At 37.7% G+C, this 13,243-nt stretch overlaps 1 protein-coding gene across 1 annotated transcript in view; it reads right to left on the bottom strand.

Moving 5' to 3' along the window:
* The window catches only part of lars2 (leucyl-tRNA synthetase 2, mitochondrial), a 30,982-nt gene extending 18,043 nt beyond the window's left edge, over nucleotides 1-12,939 (bottom strand). The window contains exons 1-3 of the mRNA XM_067602020.1: nucleotides 12,784-12,939; nucleotides 7,619-7,863; nucleotides 5,826-5,957 (exon numbers count right to left, since the gene is read on the bottom strand). Of these exons, the coding sequence (XP_067458121.1) occupies nucleotides 5,826-5,957; nucleotides 7,619-7,852 (366 nt within the window). The 5' untranslated portion in view covers nucleotides 7,853-7,863; nucleotides 12,784-12,939. The remainder of the gene's footprint in view (nucleotides 1-5,825; nucleotides 5,958-7,618; nucleotides 7,864-12,783) is intronic.
* Nucleotides 12,940-13,243: the final 304 nt, after the last annotated feature.

Here is a 13,243-nt window from a genome sequence, read left to right as displayed (position 1 = left end):
ATCGTTTTGAGTCATTTCTAAGAAAAGAACATCCCAATTCTCTGATTACAGCTTTTTAAATGTGAATATTTTCTGTCTTTTACGACAGTAGACTGAATATCTTGTTGGGTTGTGAACTGTTGGATGGGATAAAAGAAAACTTTTGGGGATGTCACCTTAATTTTTTACCATTTTCTGATATTTTACAGACCAAACTAACCAATTAATCAAGAAAATAATCAACAGATTAATTGATAGTGAAAATAATCGTTAGTTGCAGCCCTAAATTGAATATTTTAGGATTTTAGACAGTTGGTTGGACAAATCAAGCAATTCGAGGATGTCACCTTGGGCTCTGGAAATTTTTAACTATAAAAAGTTAAACAGAAATTAATCTACAGATTAAGCATAATGAAAATACCAATTTAAACTTAACAGACTTTAAAGATAACTGACTTCCTTTGAGTTTAGTCTTTTTGTTACCTATTCTGATATAAAACACAAGGATCTGAGCCAGCAGTGAGAGTAAAAACAAAAATATTTCACTTCCATCTTTTTTAGGAAGTAATTTATTCAGCCAAATAGCATCGAGTTTCCCTTAATGTACCACACATGATGACCTCTATATGATAATGTGTTGTCCCCCTGCTGATCTCAACTCCATTACACATTGTGGTTCACCGATGTAGTCTGAAATTTAATGCAGCTGTTACATAATGTCAGAGCCAGGCTGAGTTCAGAATAGAGGATGAGGACGTGACGGCTTTAAATACTAGACAGCCATTAACATCTATATGGAATTGATGCAAATGAATTTCTTAAAACACCACCATGATCTGCTGCCACTTTCTCTCTATGACTGCTCTCCTCCTCTATAACTTTTATTCACATCCACATTTTATTGCCCCCCCTCCCATAACATTACACTCTCCTTGACATGAATCATAGTTGACTCACGATGACGTCTCTTTTCACTCATCTCTTTTCCCCTCAAGCTCCTTGGCTTGTGTTTCTCTGCTGGCTGAGAGAGAGACGAGATGAAAGCGCAGGAGTTGAAGGCATGAGCAAAGTAGAGGAGTAGCAGAGTGACAAGGAGTCGAGGACTGGAGAGGATCGTTGTATGGACTCCATCGGGTCTGATGTTTCAGATGAATTGGTATCCTTGGTAACTGCATGGCCCTCATTTGTAAAGCCGAGTACTGGATGGTATTAGGCTAAGAGAGCTCAGCACAGCGGACCACTGTGACTGCTCAGGAGGAATACAGGCACACTGAGAGTCAGGCAAAAGCTGGAGATAGCCTATGTAAATAACAACGCAGAGAAAAACATGCACCTCATTAGGACGGATACGCTACTATGTTGTTTATTCAGTGTAAACTCCATTAAACCGAGACAGAATTCATGAGGTGTCGTTACAGGGAGCAGCTGTGATGGACAGGCTGCATTAGCGAGCTCAATTCTCAAAGTTCAAAGAGAGTGGCAGAGGCAAATTATCTTTTCACTGCTAATAGCTTCAGCTCCACTTATCCTTCTGTCCACACAAAGCACGAAGACTAGCGCGACTCTTTACAGTTTCATTCCTAACCTGTTATCACGGAGTCTCACATTTCACAGCGCTAGTGACAAGAGGCAGAGGTAGATGGACGTGGGAGACACTGGAGGCTGTTTTTATGACGATCTGTCTGCTGTAATGTCAAATAAGTCAGTGCCAACCTGTGACAGATGCATCCATCCACATCTCCAGGCTCTTCAGTGTCACAGCAAGAAGGACGGGAGTGCTAGGAGACTGATTTTGTGAATGTGGGGCCACACTGCTTCACGCAAGTGTCCACCCACACAGTCTCAGCTAAAAGCTTCACTCCATCTGTGGCGGCTTTGAAATGCAACGCCAACGATTTGTCGGTTTTCTCATCACACTAATTGATGTTAAACCAAACTCTTGTACTTCCTGATCCTGACAATGTTAAAATGTCTTTCAGTGCTCACTCTGCAATTAGATGAATTCAGCTTATTCATTACAAAACACCTATTGCCATTTAAGTTTCAGAGTTTTACACAACAGCCCATGTGCACAAGCAACTGCAGAATAAAGAAGGACAAGAAGAAGACAAGCGTGATTAATTTGCTTTCATTTAAATCGTTAAAGGGTCAGTTCACCCAAATTATGAAAAAGATTTTCTGATCTACTGTAGCTGTGGTGGTATCTCGCCATGCAGTTACTTTTGGTTTAAATAAATAGTTTGACATTTTGGGACATACGCGTGAGAATGAGATGAGAAGACTGATACAGTATCATTCTCATGTCTGTGTGGTAAATATGAGGCTACGGCCAGCAGCCTGTCAGCCTAGCTTAGCATAAAGACTAGAAACAGTAGGAAGCAGCTAGTTTAACTGCTAGACACAACATGTCTTCATTCCAGTGTATGAAGACATCTTATGTCCATTCTCAGTGTATGTGCACTGGAGGCTTCAAGTAAGGGATAATGCCTGACGAAGTGTCCGTTATCAGCAATTTATGGATGACGGGGAGGCCATGGCGTCCATTAATTGCTGATAATGGACACCTCAATGGTCACTTTCCAAAGAAAAAAAAATTAAGACCATTTTGCAATCAAAATCTAAAGTTTTTCCACAAACCATAACTCCCCTGGTAACACCAGTGGGATTTGACTAATACCTGGGACAATCATTCCCATCCGTTAAGGTTCTTATGCAATGGAAATGTTGTTTACTGCTCCGGTATATAGGACGAACCTTAGATACGACTTGGCAACAGGAGAATAGCAGATGTCCACTCAGCTAAAATAATCCTTTGGCTCAGCTATGAGCCAGAAAGCTAACGTTATGCTAGCAAGATTTATGGTTGACAAACAGTAAATATAATTTGACACACAAACAACAAGACAAGCTAGCTATCAAGCCATGTCATTGTCCCCAGATCAATATCAAGATTTTCACAAATAAATGATAGGCCATGTCTACTGTCAGCCGCAGCCTGATGTAGTGAGTTGAACAGCGAAAACATTCAAGATACAGTTGCCATCCTGTGGTGTTCAGTGGATGAGGCACTGAAGGTATTAACTGCCCATTTCATTGTTGTTTTTTTGTGTCTCATCTTTTTCATCTTCTATTTGATTTAATTCCCCTGTTATTAACTCTTTGTGCCGTTTCTCTCTTTTCTTTTCAGTTTCTCTTTCTTCAGCTGCACCCCAGTCATCAAATTTGTCATATTCTCCAAAATAGGTTAAAAGAAACGTTGAAGTCACTCATTGTGGTAATTTGTAAGCTTGTTAACGTGTTGCAATAAATTATAAACGGAGGCTTTGACTGTGTCCCTGTTGCTATGGTTACTCATTTTAGCCAGCACATTAATTTAAAACGGTGAACAGACAATTTCACTGTAACAACATAGTTGGTGTCTATTATCAGGAATTAATGGACACCCTGCAGCCAATCAGAATCGAGCATTCATCCAGACCATGGTATAAGTTTCCATATCACACTTGTGTAAGTGGTATACTGGACCACCATTGGCCCCAAAGTACTTGTGATGTCACAAATTTAAGGTGAGCTCAGAGAAAATTTCTATTTTCAGCAAATGAAGGTGAAAACTCTGCACAGTGAAGCTCAAACATCCAATTGAAGTGATAATAGGCAAAACACATTATTGAGTGGAGGGGGACTTTCATACTTTCATTATTTGGACTACTTGTTTAGGAGAAAGTAGTTCCTTGCTTATTCTACAGCAAACAAATTGTGGAAATCGCACACTAATCAAGTCATTAGAAGCTCAGTAACGATGAGATTTGATGAGATGTTGGTGGAGAACAACAGGAACATTTGGTCTGAGTAGAAAATAATTGCATTTTATTATTTAAAAGACCATTTCCTCACACATGAAAAACTCCTTGAAATCCAGAAAATTGCTACAGGGTGTGACCATCGACAGAATGTACCCTTCCTTAATTAACTAGTGAACAGAGCAGACTGTGTGCATACAGTGGAACAAGGTTTGCTTTCTGACAGATGCTGAGAGAAAGTACACTCTCGGGCAGAAAGTAGTTGCCAGTCATGTGAAACCGTGTTTCTGTTTGGGGAGGAATCAGACCGAAGGGATTCTCTCTGCAGGTGAGGGAGATACACACCACAAAATCCACCAGGAAAACAAAAAGCAAAGAGAGGAGAGGCTTGTCATACAACAACCTTATCGTCAGACGGCGTGAGGACAAACCAAAGGGAAAGAACTGAACATATGTTGTCGCCGTAATGTCAGAGGATGTGGGTGACTGCAGGATATGTGTGTCAGACACCGGTCACAGCTTCATCACGCCCACAGTTTAGTGGACTCAAACAGAGAGCTGAATATCGATCGCAACGCTTTGATTTGAAACAGAGTCGAGTCAATAACACACTCGAGCGCTTGAGATCGAGAATATGGATTTTACTTTTACCTTATTTACACCCAATTGTAGCCGCAAAAGGAGGCCTCATGGAGAGGTTCAAACTTCTTCCACTACTACTTATATTCTCACAAATTGTCAGCCTTCAAGCATCAGGGTTTATCTTCATTATGAAACAGTTCAAAATGTTTAAGGGGTCTTAAAAAAATGTGTTTGTGGAGATTGTGGAGTTTAAGTAAAAACATCAAAAATCACAAAAAGGTTTTTAACCAACAACATAATGTTTATAATTAGGTAATTGCAACAAAAAAGTGTAACGTATATTAAAAAAAACCATTAAAAATAGCAAAAATGTGAATTAAACAATAAAGTTCTTGATTAGAAATGAATTCCCTCCACTAAAATAATGTCCTTGATGCTCAGATGTGCACTGGGCCTCACATTTATAAACTCAAGGACAAGCACAGAAAAATCTAATTACATGCTCCTTGGACTGTGTAAACTTTGGTTACGTAATTGAAAAACAGCAGTGTGAGGAGGTATCATTATGCTCCTAATGGTACTTACAGTACATTAATGCTACACATAGTGTGTTATATGATGTGCACACTGTGAGAGGTGAACATGAGTAAAGCGATAAGCAGTGTCACAGTTCAGTGAGGGAGTGCAAACAGAGATGATAATATTCTTATTAATGTGTTGTGGTGAACGGTGCCTCTTTGTAGTGTGGACACAGATGTCAGCAGTTAAATATATATTTAATATACATTATTATGTTGTATATCAAATATGGAGGGACTCCAAATGAGAGACTGTTAGAGTACTGAATGATACTTAAGCCAAATCAAACTTTTTCAGAACATTTGAACTCAGTCAGGAAAGCTGAATTATGACAACACACTACATTAAAATACATCCCTCATAGTGCTTCAGTATATTATATAACTGAGAGTTTAGCCACAGAAGGAGACGTGTGGTGAGGGCCAGATAACAAGCAACAAAGAGACTCGGGCGTAAATGAAAACTTTAAAGCTTCAAGTCATAATAAGTGGCTTTGTTTCTGTTCTGAAAGGACATGCCACCTGGTTTGAGAAGCGATGCGAGCATATACATGAAATAACCTTTAAACTTGTCTTATCGCTCATGACAACAAATCTGTCAATGAATGTGGAATTGCTGTTGACCAATAAAATATTCATTAGTTGTTTCATACAAACATTGTTTAAGTTCTTGTTTCAATGAAGGTGAGTTATATTTTGATAACTCCACTTATCATCTCTGGTGCTGAAAATCCGCTTTGCTGTCTATTGATCTTGTATTTTATGTCACAGTCATACGTTCAATGTTCTTTCAATATTCTCTCCAATTTCTACTTTTGGGAAAAAGTACTGCACATTCATAAAAAGCAGTGAAACGGTGATGACACGTTGAAGAAAAGACACGTACCTGATGTCCTCTCATTCTCTGGAAGTGGCCGATGGTGTCACTGATGGTATAAACTCGAACGTGGCCCATGTGTAGTCGCCCAGATGGGTATGGAAACATGGAGAGGACATAAAACTTCTTCCTGTTGGAGCCCTGGGAAAATAATTATGTGTACAAAAATCTCATGGGATGAGGAGGAGATCAAAAAACTTTTAATCCTGAGAGACCACAATAACAGTGAAGGAGCTCCTCTCCTCCGTTATCAGTCTGGCTTTTGAATGAGTTTTGAATAAAGGACACTGCATTAACCTGATGAGGTCAGGACACCAATAATAACTCATCATATACAGAGCGGGAGCGATGACTTCTTGTGTATTACTGTATGAGGCTCTAACAGCGTCTGATTATAGTGTCAGAATGTGAGCGGCGGCAGCACTGATTATGGATGGTTTACAGTCACAACACTGTTACCACAGCAACACTGTAAGTACCGCTTACATCAAGCTATACGTGATTACAGGAAATCCGAGTCATGAATTTTTCAATAAATTAATTAATTAGGACCAGGGCTGTCATGAATGCACTTAATCACTGTCAGCCTGTCCCAGACAGCCGCACGCTCAGATCATTAGGATATATAATCAGCTCTGGGTCCAAGATGAGCTACAAGGGCCAGAGCCAGTAATAGTTGAGAATCATCTGGATGGATGCTTAATGACCTATTGATCAATTATTTTTTTGAAAAAAGGCTAAAAGGTGTTTTAAATGTATACATACAGATTTGTCCAAATTGATAGATTTTGTGAATGTGGATTTTTTTAAGCACAGTGAGTGAAAAAATACTCAAAAATGGGCTTATACAACCTTGGTTTTTCTCAACAGCACTGACAGCTGTTTTTACAGTATGAGTGATGTCAAAAATAGCAGATTTAAAAGCCAGCAGCTCTGTCCATTACATGAAAGACTTTCAGAAAACTTACAAGACTCACAGCGCGCAATTTCATGTACATTAGTGTCCCAGTTTTGAATGTTATCCTGGTTTTGATCTCTTTCGGGACATGAAGTTTATATAGAACATGAGAAACCTGGTGATTCATATACTGTATATATGTATACATCTTAGAATAAAGGTTTCTGATCATCTGTCTGCAGGTGTGTCTTGATTCCTAAACATGTCATCCATTTATTTCTGTACCGATTGAGTCACCTCAACATTTTTTTGGCTCCTGGCTGCTTAAACTCTGCTGCATGTAAAGCTGAAAGGATTCAGTTGGCAGAAAATTAATTAGTCACTATTTTCATATTCAAATCATTGTTAGAAGCTCTTTAATGAAAATTGAAAATGACAAACATTTGCTGGTTGCAGCTTCTCAAATATGAGGATTTGCTGCTTTTCTCTGTTGTTAACTAAACGTCTTGTCAGATCAATCAACGGTAAAAAATAATTATTACTTGCAGCCCTAGCGCCATATAACTCTGCTAAATTAAGCTTAGACTTTCCTTCAATTTCAGTGTGTTCATTATCATCATTTACATCATGTTTTTTTCCTTTATTGACTAATGAATAAGTAGTTCAGCACACAGCTGCAAGCATGGCAGAGAATAATCAGAGAAGTGGATCAGGTGCTCACACACTTTTCTCAAAACCAGGATAAGGGTTTATGTAGGTTTCTAAATCCAGGATATGATGTTTATTGTCCATAACACATAATCTGGATCCTGAGAGAACATGATCCTAACTGTCGCTATTGCACATGTAGACACTTTCACAGATTTATATCCATCACCAAGCTGAAGACCGTCGGCCGTCTTACCTCCTTTAGCGCATCCTTGCGCCACTGTGCCATGATTCGTGGGTGCCACCATTCTTCCACTCTGCGCCGGGTGTCCGTCCGGTAGTCCTTCTCCCACACTCCTGTTTCACTGAACAGGGTGCGGCTGCTAGGGGACAGGAGGCGGGGTACTGGGTTCAGGAGAGCACCCCTGATTTGGCCGGACCAGGCAACACCCAGAGGATACAGAGCCAACTTTCTCACCGAGACCTGCATGGTTCTGTCACCTGAAACAGGAGCAGACGCTGTAAACTGGCAGGCAGAGGGACGGGATGGGTAAGTTATTGAAAGTGAAGCTGAAATGACTTTTTAATTAATTAATCTGTAACAATTTTGATAACAAAAGAGTAATTTAAGCCATTTACTAAGCAAATGCCAAATATTTTTTAGTTCCCGTGTCTCAAATGTGAGAATTTGCTACTTTTGTTTTTTCATATCACTGTAAACTTAACGTCTTTGAGTGTTGGACTCTTAATCAGACAAAAAAAGTAATCTGAAGACGTCACCTTGATCTCTGGGAAACAAGCCTTTTTTCACAGATGACATTTTGACGCGTCACAGTAGGAAAAGCTCAGGTGTAAATAATAAAATGAATAACGGCTGAATTCCATTTAGCTGTTTCCAGATTGAGGGTCCTGGTCTTATTCATACTGGTTCACTGTCATGATTTACTGGGACAGTTATTAGTAACACCTGTAGAGCTGCAACAATTAGTCAATTAATCAATTAGTTCATTAGAAGAAAATTATTTTTATATAGAAAGTTTTGATAATCGATTAATTGTTTAGGTCCCTGTTTTTCTCTCTCTTACATCACAGAAAGTTTAATATCTTGTTGGACTGTTGTTTGGACAAAATAAGACATCTGATTTATCACTGTTCTGATGTTTTATAGACCAAAACGATTCACAAAAAAAGTAATCAGAAAATTAATTGATAATGAAAATAATCACTAGTTGTAGCCTTAAACACTTGTGCTTTTACCTGCTTATGACAAGTCAACATGTCTGCTGAGAAAAAGGCCTTTCATGATGGGGAGTTTTTCTATTTTGCGACATTTTACAGAACTAATCAAAAAAGATGTGGCTGATTTATCAATAATGAAAATAACTGTTGGTTGCAGCCCTACATTAATGTTGAATGCAATGAACTGTGTTCCAGTGATGTTCATTACATCAGAAAACACTTAAAGTGTGTAAAACAAAAACTTTAAACAACTAATTTTGGTAAAAAAAAAAAAAAAAATTGCAGTATTTAGTTATGATTTTCTTGGTCTCATTATTAATTTTATAAAAAAAACATGATATGATTCCATTGGATGTTCATCAGATCATCAGATCATCATCAATAATCGTTTCCCCGCATTTACTTTATTTTTACGTGAAATCAGACACACATCGATTTCAGTGTTAAGTTTTAACAAAGCTTGTTTCTTGTTTTAAGATCTTTTTTAGAGTCTTCAAACTTTGGAGACAAAATATTTCTCCTGACAAAAACACTTGTTGAAATTTGTCTCTAAAGGTTTAATATCCTAAACAAAACTAAATGGTATAATGGTACATTGAAAAATGTAATCACACACTTTTAACCCACATAAATGCCTACAACTACACACATCGCCCACATGCCATTAAAATGTATCCCTCTCAACAACAGGCCCAGTTCAAAGCTTCATCATGGATTGTAAGCTCAGACACAACAAAGCGACCGATCTCGGCTCCGCAGCTCTTAACGTATAATTTATTTTTTTTCACAGTCTGTGTTCTGTGCAGGATTTTGTGAAATAAGAGGGTTATTCAGTGTGATGTGATTACATTCTGGACAGGCTCTCATTGGGCAGCCCGCTCAGACGTGAGAACGACTTCTTCAATCCAATGATTTTGCAATTATTCACTGATTTATCTCCTGTGAAACTGCCCTGCAATTTTATACACGTCTCTCCCTCAGCATGACTGGACAACACCTGTGTACAGAATATTTACTCACTCTCAGTTTTGAAATTATTTCTTTTAGAAATGCAAAAGATGGATAACCCAGTTAACAAATTAACCATTTAACCAGATTACCCAGTTAACCAGTCCTACAATTAAAAACTTATGAAACAAACATTTTGTTGTTGGCTACATCAAAAAGGCTGCAGACAGTCCAGACTTTCCAGTGGCTTAATGTAGGTCAGACAGTCAACTGCATGTAAGAAAAAAACAATTTGACCTAAATTTGTCTCCTACACAGATGTACATAAACACAGTTTCCAAGGTAACCTGAGAGGTTTCTGTACAGTCTCTGCCTCCTTTACAGCGGAGGAAAACTGCTGCTAACCTGACATGTCAAGAGAGTATTTCACAGCAGTGACACATCCAGATCTCAGACTGCGAGACCTTTTGAGCTGCGGAGTGGAAAAAGTGATCATCTCTGAGGCCTGACTGAGATAAAAATGTAAATGAGGTAAATAAAAGTGATGCCGTGCAGAATTCAAACCAAAACTTAGTTAAACTACCAGACTCCAAATCATTCAACAAGAATGTGATGAACCTGAAAGATTTACTGACCAGCATGGACAAAGCTTTCGGGGATAACCAAGCTTTTTTTCTGCCTAAATACTGTAAAACAAGTGAGAAGCGATGTCTCTCCCCTCCTCTCCTCCACCCACCTGCTTATGGGAAAGCGTTTTTCACTGAATTCTCTGTAGTATAACCTCAGCACCGCAGCAACCAACACTCCTCCCTCAGGCTTAGGCTGGGAGCGTTGAGCACTCAAGGTTGTGTGCATCTCTGGCGGTGCGAGTGAGTGGGTTGAGGCGAGAGACTGAGAAAATGTTTCTATGGTGACTGGGCTCATCCATGCGGGCGTCTCCTGTTAAAGAGTGACTGAAAACTTCTGCAAACAGCACGCTGGCACCGCTGCATGTGAAGGCAACGCTGGAGATCAGTCACTGAACTTCAGTTACTTTTTGGGTGCTGAACAACATGTATCTCTATTAACGAGTATCCAAAATTGAGTGTTTGGTCAAATTCTCTGTCTTACTTGTATTTCTTATTCTTCTTAATCAGATCTTTAAATTTTTTTAAAAAGGCATTTTTTAGAAAAATATTTTTTATACCTCAAAGTGACATATCAAAAAAAGTTTTGATTTCATGACATAAACTCTGGTATCATATCTGCATCAGTATATGATATACTGAACATGTGATTGGGACTTATTATTGTAATTAGGGCTGCAACTGGTGATTATTTTGATCTGCAGATTATTCGCTAGATAATCAATTAATCATTTGATCCATAAATAAATAAAAATGTCCATCATAATTTCACGAAGCCCAAGGTGGCGTTTTTAAATTGTTTGTTTTGTCCGTCCAACAGTCTAAACCCCAAAAATATTAAGTTTACTATCACATGATTAAAAAAAAATGCACAAAAAAAAAATCCTCACATTTGAGAAGCTTGATACTCGAGAGAATGTGCATTTTACCTTGAAAAATAGACTTAAATGATTAATTAATTAATTATCAAAATGTTTGGTCTATTAATCAACTTATTATTTCACCAGTGGCTGTAAAACTGTGGCAGAGCTGAAGTGTCTCTTGTTGTTCTAGCTGAGCGAAAGTGGAATCAATAATCATCATCAATAATGCCTGCTCGGTCATGATATCCACATTAGAAATAACTTTACTGTCAATAAACACTGGAGATGAAAAGATAAGTCGACAGAAAATTAATCCCCAACTGCCTTGATAATCATTTAATCATTTAGTCTTTTTTTTTTAAGAAAAAATGAAAATGAAAAAGAAATCTTTTGGGTGTGTGTGTGTTGTTGGTCGGGACAAAATACATTTGTTGTTGTTGATTTATAGCCCGAATGACTAATCAAGAAAATCATCAACGGATTACCATCAAATGATAGGAAATTAATCAGAAACCATTTTTAATAATTGTTTTCATGTATATTTCAAGTAAAAGTGAACCAAACATTGACAAGTTACAGCTTCTCAAATGAGAAGATTTGCTGCTTTTGTCTGTTTTACATAAACTGAATAAATCTGGGTTTTTGAATGTTGGCTCAGTAGTTTGAAGATGTCACTTTGTGCTCTGGGAAAGTGTGAACGGCAACGTGTCACTATTGTCTGACACTCTATAGATTCTATAGATCATAATGCACTTACAATGTAAATGATGAGGCCCGAAATCCACAAATCTCCTTCTGTGCAGCATGTATTGAAAAGTTTATCTAATAATAATAATAAAAATAACAATAGTAACTTTATTTGACGCTACTATGAAGCTTCAGCAGTCTGAAAGTCACTCTTTTTATTACTATACTTCCACCACAGCTCAACAGAGAAACACATAAAAGCTTCAGATAAACTTTTAAATACATTTTTACACAAAATAACTGTGTGGATTTTGTCCCCCGTCACTTACATTGAAAGCAAATTTAAAGGGAATATTTTTAATAGTCAGTATGAACAGGAACTCTGGAGCGGCTGACTCTGTTGCTGCTTTTAAATCTCATCTTAAAAGTCATTTTTACAAAACTTTCCGAACAACAACTGATAGACTAAACTTCTTTGGTCATGAGCTGTTGGTTTTTATTTCTTTAACTGAGTCTTTTTTCTCTTTTTATGCGTGTATGTATATATACAGTATATGTATATGTGTATGCATGTGTATATTATGTATATATTTCTTTATTTACCTCTTGCAATTGTCCCTAATGTTGTTTATTTTTGTTGTTTATGTCTTTAGTTTCCTCAGTGTTTTCTTATTCATGTGGCCCCCTGACTGTTGACATTAAAAATTGTGAATCTGTCCTTTAAACATCACAATTTGGTTCTCTTGAAGTGTTTCTGTTCCTCTATTACAATTATAACACGTTACTAAATTAAAATGTGATTCATTTTTAGCTTGTTGAAACATCCTTCATGCTGTCATGACATTGATTTCACACGTATGAAACGTATTTTTCTGGTCTATCAACACAACAGAGCAAATATCGACACATAAAGTCAAAGTAAACACCTGTTTGTGTCTGTTTGTGCTCGCTCAGCTCGTTAAAGTTAATTATTTGTTGTTTTCTGGTTCAGTCTGTGTGTTGTTGCTCTGAGTGAAGCATGAAGCAGAATATAAAACACGTTTTTAAAAACAACTTACTGCTTTATTTCCAGCTCTTTATGTCCGCGTTATGGTCGCTGATATAAAACCATTAGTCCATGTCGTAAATGTCATATTCAGCCTTTAAATTAGCTGTAAATGACCTGCTTTCCTGTCTCACGACTCCTCCATGCGCGCAGCCATCTTGTGTTTGAAGTAAACTTTATCAACACGCCCTTACGTTGACAATGACGTAACGTTAGACCAGGTCCTCCTAATCCTTCTGATCATGTAGATTTATTACAGAATTGTGTATAATCTACCAATAGATTAATCTCAAGATTTGTGGATATCGATAACATTTAATTTATAAATCATCTATAAGCTATAATAGCAAGTTGTGGGCTGTCAGGTTGGGAAAATCCTCTTCAGTGGTGTTTACCATTTCCATTTGATAACAATGCAGTTAGAAATGTTTGTAATGCATTAAAAGTACTTGTGGGTATTTTATTTTTCAATA

This window comes from Thunnus thynnus, chromosome 10, assembly GCF_963924715.1.
Source record: "Thunnus thynnus chromosome 10, fThuThy2.1, whole genome shotgun sequence".
Classification (NCBI taxonomy): Eukaryota; Metazoa; Chordata; class Actinopteri; order Scombriformes; family Scombridae; genus Thunnus; species Thunnus thynnus.
Note: the sequence above shows the minus strand (reverse complement) of the source record. Positions and strands in the feature narration are given on the sequence as shown.